Source organism: Chenopodium album, chromosome 12 (assembly GCF_948465745.1).
Source record: "Chenopodium album chromosome 12, dcCheAlbu1.1, whole genome shotgun sequence".
Taxonomy (NCBI): Eukaryota; Viridiplantae; Streptophyta; class Magnoliopsida; order Caryophyllales; family Amaranthaceae; genus Chenopodium; species Chenopodium album.
In genome coordinates this window covers 50,703,252-50,716,517 of record NC_137845.1, presented here as the reverse complement: position 1 = coordinate 50,716,517, position 13,266 = coordinate 50,703,252, and the positions used below count along the sequence as shown (strand labels likewise).

Sequence of the window (13,266 nt, the reverse complement as noted above, 5' to 3'; positions counted from 1 at the left end):
TCCGGTAGTTTTGTCTTTTGCGCATATGTATGCAAGAATTTCATAATATCAATAAATGGTTCCAAACTAGTATTGGCAGGGGACGGGGTTATACAGTATCAATAAATGATTAATGCATAAACTTACAGCGAAAGTAGCCGGATATCCGATATTGGTTGTATTTTAAAATGTTTGGTGACTTTTTTTTTTCCCTTTTTTTGTTGTATTTTGCAAAAATGAACTTTAATAGTGTAATTTAAGACCTGCAAAGATGAGTATTTTTACAGATTGTAATTGACAAATTTTCCTAAACTTGTTTTTACTGGTAAGTATTTCACAATTTCACTTTTGGCGACCATCGTCAAATTCTAATCTTGCTATTCTTACCCGAAAGGTGGAAAATAGGAAGAGCACGCCAATGCGGCAATGCCCCATTTTGCAGCCGCAGCACAAACTACTGAATAGTTGAATTGATTGATATACACTATACTTCACCGGTTTGACATCTACATCTAACGGTAAGTTCTCTTTCGAATTTCATCGCAAAAGTTTCCTTTTATACAACGTAATTTTGAATTTTTTATATTTATTATGCTTCAGTTGGGGAACAATTTGATTCAATTGCTTCTAAAATTGCTAAATTGTACCATAATTCGCTGTAATTTCGTCTTTTAGTTACACCCTTTAAGTGATTTTATCTAATTTTGTTTCTGGGTGTCTTAAATTTTCAATTTTTTTGCTTTTTGATGGGGCAAATTTGAAACCCTGATTCTCACAAATCCTACACTAGATTTTAAAATTGTTTCGTTTATTTGGGTTTTAATCTAGGTTGCACGGAGACAGATACGGAGACAGATTGTATTGAGGTTGGACTTTTGGGTTGTTTTTGTGTATGTATGGATAATCTCCCAGTTGAAGTTATTGGTAACATATTGTCCCAACTTGGGGCTGCCAGAGATGTGGTGACAGCATCTACTTCATGCCGAAAATGGCGTGAGGCTTGGAGGAATCACCTTCATTCTCTCTTGTTCGACTCGAGTGATTGGCCTCTGTACCATGATTTCCCACAATATAGATTGGAAATTTTGATCACTCAAACTATCTTCCAAACAAGAGGACTTCAACGTCTTTCGATCCTTATGGATGATGTCGACGAATTCTCAGCTGCGCCTGTAGTTGCTTGGTTGTTGTATACACGAGACTCTTTGCGCGAGCTATACTATAATGTGAGGACAATTCCTAGTGTGAACATTTTAGAAAAATGTGGACGGCATAAGCTAGAGGTTTTGGCATTAGCTCATAACTCGATCATTGGTGTCGAGCCTAGTTATCAGAGGTTTCCTCAATTGAGGTCATTGTTATTGACTAGTGTTAGCATCTCAGCGCTAGACTTGAGTTTGCTCCTCAATATTTGTCCTAAGCTTGAGGTGTTAAAGCTTATTAATCCTGATATTGCCATATCTGATAATCATACAACGTTGGAGCTCTGTAGTACTTCATTGAAAGATGTCTATATGGACGCTATAAGCATGGACAAGGTTATATTAGAGGGTGATCATATTGAGAAACTGCATTTGAAGGATTGTACCCTTGAAATGTTTTTGCTTGTTGGGAAAGGTGGGTTGAGGATTTTGAGGATTGACGATGTTAGTGTTTTGCATTTTGATATTGGTGAGAATACTGAAAATCTCGAAGTTGTTGATGCAAGCAACTTCACAATTATGTGGCCAAAGTTTTATCATATAATCTCAAAGTCACCGAGATTGAGATATCTTAGACTCTGGGGCGGAGTATTTGATGATGAAGATGAAGTTGTGGATTTGGAGGCTGTTTCTGTTTGCTTTCCTCGACTGAAGCATCTCTCTTTAAGCTATGAAAGAGACTCTGTGCTTCAATATGGTTTGCCAGGATCATCTTGTTTGGAGAATGTAGCTGTGTTGGAATTGGGGTGGACGGTAATTAATGATCTCTTCATCGAATGGTTGTCTGGACTTCTAGAAAGATGCCCTAATCTCAAGAAGTTGATTATCTATGGGGCTGTGTCAGGGGCCAAAACACATGACGAGTGCAATGCTCTTGCTCGCTTCACCTCATCCATTGTTCGGCTTATGAGGATTCATTCACAAGTAGAGGTATTATTTGAATTTGAATGACAACTATTCCTTTGTAATTTTGGGTCAAGTTTTTTAGAAGTGTGGCTTGGTCAGGGACATATGTCACTCTCTTTCCTCCAATCCTCTCGGGATCAAGGCTTCCTACAGATAGAAATTGCTGTAACCTTACATGTTCATAAGCAATATTAGGAACCCAAATGCTATAAACAAAATTATGTTTTTATGGAAAGATTACAAATTTTCCCATACACTGTTAAATGTTGAACATTGTTTGTGGTTGGGTATGAAGTCATGCAAATATGGACCAAGATGTGATTTTTTTTTTTTTTTTTTTTTTTTTTTTTTTTTTTTTTTTTTTTTTTTGTCTTGTAAAATCATGTACTAGAGTACAATGTACAAGCTACCTTTAATGTTGTTGTTCATGAGAAAGAAGTAGCTGCAATGGTCTGTTCTGATAAAAATATTAGCAGTCCTAGATAACAATCATGGTTTATGATTAGTGATGCAAACACAGGACCAGCTGTGTTTTTTTTTTTTACCATAATTAGAACATTTTATATAGTTCTTAACCAGTTCCTCTAACTATGCTCACAAAGAATCGAAACAAGTACATGCATATATCCTTAACAGCTTAAGGCTGCTTAACTTATCAAGCATGTGTATTGATACTTTAAGTTTACACAATGGAAGGCAATGCTCTTGGTTTGGAGAAATTGAGGCAACATTTGCAGTTGCATCTCAGTTGCCTAAGCTCGTTTAAATCAATTCATGTGGTTTTTTTTTTCCCCCTGCTAAGTGCTAACAGAGCTAACATTAGCTAAAATGGTCCTGGTGAATGCTAGCGAAACATAAACTGGTTGTGATGCCAAGTTATTCAACTTGCATTTGGTGTCGACCAAAATTAAACTAGACTGATCAATATAAACCTATATTCAAAACGCATGATGAGAATTAGCAACTTGTTTCAAAATTTGACTTGAATTTCTATCTGACAGATTCTCCTGTTAAGTTTGCAATACATTAAGGAGAGGATGAAATCCATATACAAATTCTGCAACTAGTTGCTAAAAAGCAGAAAATATTTACAGCATTTTAAAGATGACAACAGAAGAGAAAGGTAGGCTGTTTTGCTTTGTGTATAATATAACCTAAAAGAACAACAAACACTACATTATTGATCTCTGAAGATCAGATTACATAATTACTACTAAATACTATATCCGGACTCAGTTTCCTCTTTGAATCTAATCTAAAGGGTGCAGCTCCGACTCCTCCTCATTGTTCTCAACTTATCTTGAGCTCTCTGTGCCCTGCTCAGTACTGCCTGTAAATTCTGCTCCTCATGATACTGCAAACCACAAGCAAATAAAACACGATGAAATTGTTGTCTAAAGATCAATTTTTGATTGCTCCGAACAATGACCCCTACAATTGCATGATCTGAATTATTTGAACCAATCTCAAACAATATCCAAAATTTCATGGCTCGAACAAAAATTGACCCAACCTGACCTGAAAATTAGTAGGTCTATCATTCATTGACAAATCATAATAAGCTACTTAATGAAAACCGAATATGACCCAGGCCAAAATTAAACCAGGTCAGTAAATCATCAAAATATGCCCCAAAACACTGTACCTACACTGGAATAGACATGCTTGCCACCTCTATGGCTCTAACTATGGCTTACTAAAGTTGATTCTCATTTAAAAAATCATTAGTTTCTGTGAGCATTCCAGGTTTAACAATCATAACTCGTGAGGCCGTCAAAAACTTTTCTTAAAGGCAAAGCGAAAAGGATTACCTGCTGTTTCCTTTCTCTCTCAATTTCATCCTGTAATGAAAAGCAACAATTGTGAGACAAATTATAGTTGGGAATTCTTTTGTTTGTAATAATGTGCGCTTGAATAGAAAAACACATTGAATTCAACAGGAAACACCAGTATTATTACCAGGGCCTGCTTTAATTGTGCATTCTCCTCCCTTAACTGATTTAATTCTGCTTCCAGTTCTACGGTATACGCCTGTAGAGAATGCAATTCAGTAAGCCATATAGTTGAAGGAACTAGTGCAAGACAAAACCGATCGATTCAAAATAAGTCACTGCATTCTAGAATTGCTCTTCTTTTACATCATAATTTACTCACTGTAATTATTAAGAGTTCTATACTATTTTCTAGCATAACTATATGGACAAAGTTATTTACTCAAAAAAAAAAAAAAAAAAAGTGATACCTGTTTCCTGGCTCTAGACCTGGCTGCAGACTCTCTATTCTTGATCATCCTCCTCTGCCTCCTCTCCACCACCTTCTCCACTGGGCCATCGATTATCCTCTTCCTCCCTCGTAGCGCAGCCATGTCCATCCCATACTGGCCACCAGGATTGTCTACCTGGCCTGGTCCGCACATGCCTTCTGGCGAAACCGGGCTAACTGGTGCACCAGGTGCGAAAGCTCCACCAGGGCCCCCTCCATTATTCATACGACCTCCATAACAGGCCACTGAGGGGCCCACCACTGGAGCTGGATACCCATTATTCCTCTTTCCATTCCCAGTGTACCCGGAACTCTCTCCTGCACTTGGCGGCATAGGCTGGTAGGCCCCTCCTGTGGCCATACCCATCATGGGCCTTGTGACGAAGGTAGGACCCATCTGGGGAGCACTAAAGCCAAATTGGTGGTGAGGCGGGTGCTGAGCTGGAGGTGGAGCGGGTGCTACTGCCAATGGTGTTGGAGCCGTGGGCCCACATTGTTCGCGAACAACACCTGCTTTAATCAAGAAGTCCTCTAGAGTCATCTCTCCAAACGTCGCTTGGCGCTGAGGATCATTGGAATTTACCACCTGTTGTTGCTGCTGATCATTTTGCTGTTGTTCATCATCCTCAGGCTGTTGGATCCTCTGAATCTCAGTCCAAACTTCATCAACTGTCTTCCTGCACAGTGGTGCTGGGAGGGTGAGGGAGCCTTGCCTCGCCAAGCTCGGCTGCTTAGCTATTGCCCCCTTACTACTCGAAGAAGCTGCAACACTAACAGAAGGCAGCTGAACATTATTAGGATGCTCATGATGGTGGCCATGATGAGCTTGATTCTCCTCAGCAGTCCAAATACTGTTTAGGAACTCGTCCATATTCATCGACCCAAAATTCTTTCCGTTCTCACTAAGAGTATGCTGAAACTCATCCAAGGTAAGCGAGTAGATTGAAGACTGGCGCCCCAAGGCTGGGAACGCGTAGTTGTTGTTATTATTATTGTTGGTCCCGCCGTTGCCATGGTTATGATTATGGTCTGTGTGATTGTTTTTGGGGTTGTGATGAGGATCTATGGTTGCTGTCATTGCTGGTGAATTAACCTCTGCTTGTGCCATTATTTCCAACTCACCCGCTACCATTTGTAAATTCACCGCCACCGTTATTCGTTCCTCCGAATATAGATAACCTTTCGGACCTCCGATTGAACTCTTTGATTTAAATCTGTTGTAGGAAGCAGTAATTTGGACTATGAAGCTGCAGTAGAGCAAAGCAGAGAAGTGTTAGCATAACCATCACACTAGAGGTAGATCATAGATAAAGAAAGTGGAAGAAATAAAAGAGATACCAAGAAATAAATTCTTCCCTTTTTTGTCCACACCCCAAATTCCAAATAAAAAAAGAACAAAAAAAGAACAAAAAGTACAAATACTGTTTGATAATTTAGTCATTTTTTACTTTGAATTTTTCCCTTTTCTTTTCTTAAAGTTTTCCTAGCTTCCTAGCTCACAAACGGTAGAACCTCATTTTCAGTAATGGTTTTGCATATTGAAATGGACCAATACACACAAAATTTGTACTTTGTATTAAGGAATAATTAACAGGAATAATATGTGCAAATTGACTGTTTAATATAATAAATCGTAAATTAATTTTTTAACCTCTCATTATAACATTATCAGAGTAATTCCAATGGTCGATTTTGAGTTGTCCTCTTTACGTAAAATGAACTGTCAAAACATTTCTTTCACATTTTTGGAATAATTCTCCACTGAAACGAATTCATATTGATTATCTTGGCAACAATTAACAAAACAAGAAAACCTATGTAGCAAAGGGAGTATGATTCAATTCCATTCTTTTTTAATACGCCTTATAACAAACAGTAGTAACAACTAACAAATAAGAATGAGTGAATATCAGCTCACTTATTATTCATATAGTACAAATTCAATAAAAAAAATGCTTATAGATACACTTGAAATTGAGAAAAATATACCAAGAAGTAGAACTAGTGGAACTACTAATAGTTGAAGAAAAACGACTATATAGTTTAATTTCAAAACTCATGAGATACGGATCCTAGGTAATGCCCTCTCAAAAGGCATAGGAATAGCGACGAGCCAAGGATTATAGGAATACCATTCGCATGCTCCTAGAGTCCTAGACAGCTAGCAGTATAAAAAAGAAGCAAAGAAAGCAAAATGGCGCAAATTTGATGCAAAAGCCCTCTTAAATTTTAGGCAACCTCTCAACAAAGCCAATGAAAGCAAAGGCAAAATGCTGTTTCTGTTGGTAAAAGACAACCTTATTTGTTGTACAGCTTGTACTATGATTCTTGATTCCTTTACTCACCCTTTCTTATCTTATCTACTGTCCATTACGTTCAATTTTTTTTATTCTGCCAGTTACTTCGTCATTTCGCTTCACATCTTGGAAGTTTTGAACAAAGGTTAGTCATACAAAAAATAGGTTGGATTGTCGTTTAATCAATCGAGATTTATTTAGGGGGGGGGGGGGAAATCAAAGCTAAACAAGTACTTTTCGTCACAATCTGCTTTGTGACTTTTGTGATGGCTACATTTTCGAAAAATAATCTGATAGCAACAAAGAAATTGAAGACTTACTAGCTTTGAATTATAAGATGCTTATACACACGCAAAAGCATAGGGAAAGAACAGCATACAAGTATTTAATTAATTTTCTGAAATTATTATTAGGTAATAGTTTAAAATACATGACAAAATTATGTATTGAATGTTGACTGATGTACTTATTGTTTAAATTAGCTAAATTTTTTCACTTTTAGCCCTTATATCAACACTAAGGGCCTGTTCTGATTGACTGAACTCGCTGAGCTAAACTGAACTTATTGAATTTGAGCTGAACTGAATATTTTATGAGAAAAGAAAATTAAAAACTGAACAGAACCTAAGCTAAGCTGAAAATAATCCGAATAGAACATGCCCTAAGAATTGAAACTTGATATATGTATAACACAAAATCACAATGATGTACTTAATAATTAAATTTATGTTAGATTTAAGAGGATTTTCTTGTCAAAAAAAAAAAGGGATTTTAAAAGCTTCAAATAAAGAAAATAGCATAGATTAGTAGGATTTTCTTATTTTTATTTTTTATAAAGGGGTTTTAAAATTTATAAAATACGGAGTATCTAATTATATGCACATCATTAATTGAGATCTATTTTGAGTGGCACATGAATCCATAAGCGTAACCCCCTCATGCTTACAAGGCTACACCGATACAATCTTCCTCAAAGTAGTGGTATGATGTGGCCACCAAAATTCAATCTTGAGAATTAAGTGGGAATTGGTTGGTAAAATTGTAAATCATCACATCTTACCCACACGAGGTAGAGTTGATATATATGTCGCTTTCTAAATTTAGTATGTTAAATTATTGATATTTTCATATTACTCTTAATAATAACATTAATTAAGTATTCTTAGATCAATTACTTTATGTCATGATTGAGATGTGTAACTTTTTTTTTTTTTTTTTTTATGTTTTAACTCGTTCTTTTAAAAAGAGAAAGAGAGAGTATAACACTAGATCACAATTTTAAAATATACGTTTTTAGAAGATAGAAATCTCTCCCCTCCTCTTCCGTTCCTTCACCCCATTTAACTTAGTACTTCCTCTATCCCTATATACTTGACAACATTATCAAGCATGTTTAATCAAAGTATTTCAAATAAATAAGAACATCAACAGAGATACGAAATAGGATCTTGTTGACTCATGTGTGGTTCCGATCCAAAAATTGGTCTCCTTTCCATGTTAGAAAATAAATATCTTCAACAGCCGTTCACAAGAGAAAAAAAAAAAGCTCACTTTTAGGAATTATAATTGGACCACCTAACGTCACTGATACCAAAAACGGGTATAATTAGTGCGTAAGCCCAAAGACTAGGATCAACCTCTTTTTAGGCATTTTTCTTAATTAAACTTTTTTTTTTCTTTTCATGAAACACTAAACATATTTAAATCAATTTTTGCCAATTAATAAACACTAACTTTTTATCTAAAACTTAACTTCAAGGACTTGGGAGTTAGGACTGGATAGTTCTCCTAGAAGATATACATAAATAATCATAAAGATTAATGATAAATTAAATAACCAAATATTTCCACTAGCATTTGTTTAGTGGACTTAAAAGCATAATCTTTTTTCTTTATATTAAAAAATGAAATACGTATGCGGTGTGCTACAAGCCTAACAACATAGCGTCATGAAAGGGAAAGAAGGATACTTCCCAATTCGGAAATGGTGCACATATGTTCCCTCACAACTAAGGGTACAATCAGGTCGCCTAACTATTAGATTTCTAACAGTTTTGTTATATAATACGTCATTAGTTAATTAACTGACTAACTATTTAAAATCTAAACGTTTTTTTAGTTTTCTGATACCATGTTAGTGGACCATCTTAATCAAAAGCTTACGTAATGGTTGAAGTATAGAAATCTGTGTTACTTCTATCAGTAGGTAATCCATTAATCTACCCATTATGTTAAACAATTAGTTATCACAGTTAAATTGAAATGTGCCAAATTTACGTAATAACTATAAATATCTACCACATCAGATGGATGAAATATAAATATCTACCACATCAGATGGATGAATAATCTACTTTCTTCGTCACTTTCATTGATTATTATTATTATTATTATTATTATTATTATTATTATTAACACTTACATCCAATAATAAATAATTTTATATATTGTTTTATAAATTTAGAATACCACAATACTGAGAGTTTGTGATTCAGACACTTTACAAGTGGATCAATTTAAAACCAAGAAAAATGGCAATTAGTAGTAAAAACTTAAAACTATGTCCAAAACTCCCAAAAGTATATGTATGTTTCAATGGGGGTACTTAAAAATGCAGTAGTAAAATCCACAGTTCTCTCATATCCCTCTTTCCCTTTCAAAAACGCTACGATATCGGTCCGTCTTATAACGGGTACAAATTACAATATCAACGTGACTAATAATTAATCCCGAACCAATTCAAGATCATAATCAATGACGGGGAAGCAATGAATTATAGACAAAAGCAAAAACAAAAAGCTCAAATAACCTGATTTGATGAAATAGTAGAAATTCAATCCAATTCCTTCAAATCTGAGACATCCAAGTTTCTGCTGGAAAACCCATCAAAAAATGTGGAGAAAATAAAAAGTCTTGAGATATTTTTTTTTTTTTTTTTTTTTTTTTGGATGTGTAAAAATCAATAAGAGTACTGGAAAAATTGGGGTGTAAAAGGAGGAGAAATAGACAAGGGTAGCCCTTAAAATGTGGGGTATCCTTTTCTTTTAGGGGGCCCAATTAATTTTTGGGCCGTCACACAGGACGGTAGTATTGAGAGAAGGTTTATCTGGGGACCACAGAAATAATTTATGTTTTTAAAAAAAGTTTATTATTTCATTTTAAAAAATTTTGAGTACTACGAGTCTATGAATATTTATTGAATTGGATTTATAAAAGTATGTTCTGAACTGTGAAGTCCGCCTTAGGTAAAGGGAGTAGGGGTGTTTTAGTAATTTCACAAGGAGAGTGAGATTGTTAGATTTGATGGAGGTGTTAGCACGTGTGCAACAGGTGGATTCATGCGTGTATCCCTCGTTTGACGCGTGTCTTACTAATTTTTATTGTTGCAAGAACTTGTAATGTGACCCGATGCGATAATTCGATTCGAACGTAGAATAAAAATATCGGGCTTGGATTGAGATTTCTAATTCATTTAATTATATGGGTTATAATTCAATCACGGAGTAACATGTTTTTATATTGATACTACATCTGAGAGTGAGATATTAGCTCAAATGATTAGAGGATTTCTCTTAATTTCAGAAGATTATAAGATAATACTATATCTGTTTTATAATGTTTTTGACAATTACTATTAGTAATGATGATAAGGTATAAAAGGAAATTGTTTAATGTTAGGGCATGCTATAATCGGATATAAAAGTGTATTAATTGTGCAACAATAAAACTAAGTTAAGTCCTATATTCAAATCATACAAGCGGATAAGTTGTGATTGGTCAAATGAGCGTAAAATGATAAAAGTTTCTTGTCGAGAATGAAATGAAGTAACTTAACATTATGAAATTGACTTGCGATAAATATTAAGAACATTTAGAAGTAAATTTATAAAGAACATTATGAAATCGACTATTAAGAACGAACATTTAGAAAGAATACTTGTGATAAATATTAAGAACGAATATGATGAAAACATGTAAAGGTTATCTCAAAAAAAAAAAAAAAAAAAAAAAGCCCCAAGTCAAATAGCATTAATCAATCCAATCCAATACAACCCTATCAAACTTTAAAACAAAAGGATTTAAAATCTAGAATGAAATGAAACTTTTAAAATTTATTGACAATTGATCGCAAATGAGTTATTGGGTATAAACAATGTCTTGGATTGTTGCACCAATGTCATTAATAATTCATTTTTTGTATAAGATTATCACATAATTTAATTATTAACACTTTAGTCTTTAAGTTATATGTTACTACTTACTAGTTCAAATCCTGTACTATTTACGTGTTTTTATAATTAAAATGAAATACTCTATATCTATTACGAGTAAATAGAAAGAGCACAACATGACATGTAAAACATATTTGAGAACAAATTAATATATTTATATGTACCTAAAACTACTACCTTCCCTAATGAGGCCAAATCGCCTAATCCTCAATTTTAAAAGGTGTAAGTCAAAGTTAAACCATTACTTACGGTAGAGAGGTTGTTATATACATTCGAGTGTATCATACACCCATGAATATTTGTACTCATTTTCATGATTGTTTTTCATTTTATTATCAAAAGGAGAGTAAAAATTATCTTAACTTAGTTGGGTGTACAGTACACCCGGATGCATATAATAAATTCTACTTACAGTTAAAGCTTTACATGCATATATTAAGAGATTGATTATAGACTTGTAGATGATACAATTATTTTTATGGATAATCAACCAACCAATTTGAATAAAAACTTTGACGAAATAATTAAATTCTTTGCTCAAAGTAGAAGAAAATTAAGTGATATTGTTACTTGCATACGTTTAGAAGTCCACCAAAACATAAAAGCTGCCTCTATTTTTCTATCTTATAGTTCAAGGTTTGAATATCTGGTCCAAAATTCATCAATCTTCTCTTCATATGTAAGCAACTTTAGCTTCGCCTCCTTTTCCTCCGACCTTCTAACTAGAATATACTACTTCGTGTAAAATTATAATGAATAATCCAAATTCATGTTACATTAATTTATTTTCGTAACAAGTTAGGCATGTTATGATGTTTCTTATGTTAGGCAGATTCATTTATAGTTTGACTTGTGAAAGTTAGAGCTGTTAATTCGGGTAAACAGGTCGGGTTTGGGTCGGGTTAGTGTAGGTCAGGTCATCTCGGGTTGGGTCAATATGGGTTAATGTCGTAACATATGCGGGTCGGGTTCGAGTTGGGTCATGCTTGAGTCGGGTCACGTCGGGTCATACCTCTTATCGGGTTTGAGTCGGGTTTAGGTCGGTTCAATAAAAGTTCGGGTGAAAAATAAGTCGGGTTAAATTCGGGTCTTTACAGGTTTAAATGAGTTAGGGTCGTTCTCGGGTTTAAGTCGGGTTCGGTTCAAGTCAATTATTTACGGGTTATAATCAGGTCAGGTCATTCTCGGGTTCAAGTCGGGTTCGGTTCAAGTCAATTATTTGCGGGTTATAATCAAGTCGGGTCATTTCCAAGTCGGGTCATTATCTGGTTCGAGTAGGGTTCGGTTCAAGTCAATAATTTGCGAGTAATAATCAGGTCGGGTAATTTCCAAGTCGGGCCATTCTCGGGTTCAAGTCGGGTTCGGTTAATAATTTATGGGTTATAATCAGGTCGGGACATTTCCAAGTCGGGTCATTCTCGGGTTCAAGTCAGGTTTGGTTAATAATTTGTGGGTTATAATCAGGTCGGGTCATTCTCGGGTTCAAGTCGGCAAGTCAATAATTTGCGGGTTATAATCATGTCGGGCCATTCCAAGTCAGGTCATTCTCGGGTTCGGTTCAAGTCAATAATTTGTCGGGTTATAATCAGGTCGGTCCTTTCCAAGTCTTATAATAATCAAGTCGAGTCATGTTCTGGTTTGGGTATCAATTATCAAATATTGGATTAATATGGGTTTAAGGTTGATATCAGGTCGGGTCATATTGGGTCCAGTTACATTAATTTTACTAAATTGAAATTATTTTTGCTGAACTGAAATTATTTTATCTGATTTTCTATCATATTTCTTCTTTAAAGATAATGAATTTGAACTGAACTTATTTTTACTGAACTGAACTTATTTTTACTGAATTAAAATTATTTTTACTTAATATTATTTTTTTAAGGTCAAGTGAACGGGGCCCTACATTATAAGTTCGTATTATTTCCAATAAGATATGCACATTGTTTCAACTCATTTTAGGGATACATTTTCAGATAAGTTCATGTTCGAGATAACATGTTCAAATAAATTTAGATAAAACACAATAAACTCATATAAATTCAAATAAGTTACTTTATTTGAAATTTCTAAACTTTTTTTTTCTAAACTTTTTTTTATTTGAAATTAACTAAAGTTTTTTTTTTATAAGTTCGTATTCGAGTTAACCATTTTTTTAATGGCATTATTATTTTTTTTTTATTTTTTTAAACTCCAAATTAAATTGCATAATTTAAAACATTTAAAAAATATAAAATAGGCAAGTGAATAATAAAATTTGAAAAAAGGACCAATAAAAGGAGCTTAATTTTTTTTTTCTTTTTGAAGTTGACGATAAATTTAGAAAAAAAATAAAAGATACATTTGGCAGATTTGATTAGCAAAATCACTATCAGTCTATCACCTCAC

At 34.3% G+C, this 13,266-nt stretch overlaps 1 protein-coding gene and 1 pseudogene across 2 annotated transcripts; one reads left to right on the top strand and one right to left on the bottom strand.

The window, feature by feature from the left end:
* Nucleotides 1-360: 360 nt before the first annotated feature.
* LOC145572537 (F-box/LRR-repeat protein At1g67190 pseudogene) lies at nt 361-2,600 on the top strand (annotated as a pseudogene). Its single transcript, XR_014096877.1, has 2 exons — nt 361-497; nt 808-2,600. The product of XR_014096877.1 is annotated as an F-box/LRR-repeat protein At1g67190 pseudogene (transcript).
* Nucleotides 2,601-3,134: 534 nt separating this feature from the next.
* On the bottom strand, nt 3,135-5,557 carry LOC145572536 (protein ABSCISIC ACID-INSENSITIVE 5-like). The gene is made up of 4 exons (XM_081631504.1): nt 4,330-5,557; nt 4,047-4,118; nt 3,899-3,928; nt 3,135-3,441 (listed from the first exon to the last, which is right to left on the bottom strand). Exons 1-4 carry the CDS (start codon nt 5,479-5,481, stop codon nt 3,343-3,345), a joined length of 1,353 nt encoding a protein of 450 aa, XP_081487630.1. The 5' UTR covers nt 5,482-5,557; the 3' UTR covers nt 3,135-3,342.
* Nucleotides 5,558-13,266: the final 7,709 nt, after the last annotated feature.

Excerpts from the sequence above, each read along its gene's own strand:
- LOC145572536 (XM_081631504.1), bottom strand. The coding sequence starts at position 5,481 with ATGGTAGCGGGTGAGTTGGAAATAATGGCACAAGCAGAGGTTAATTCA. Across the intron at positions 4,119-4,329 it reads GGTCTAGAGCCAGGAAACAG|GCGTATACCGTAGAACTGGA; the intron begins GTATCACTTTTT and ends CATTCTCTACAG. Across the intron at positions 3,929-4,046 it reads CACAATTAAAGCAGGCCCTG|GATGAAATTGAGAGAGAAAG; the intron begins GTAATAATACTG and ends TTTTCATTACAG.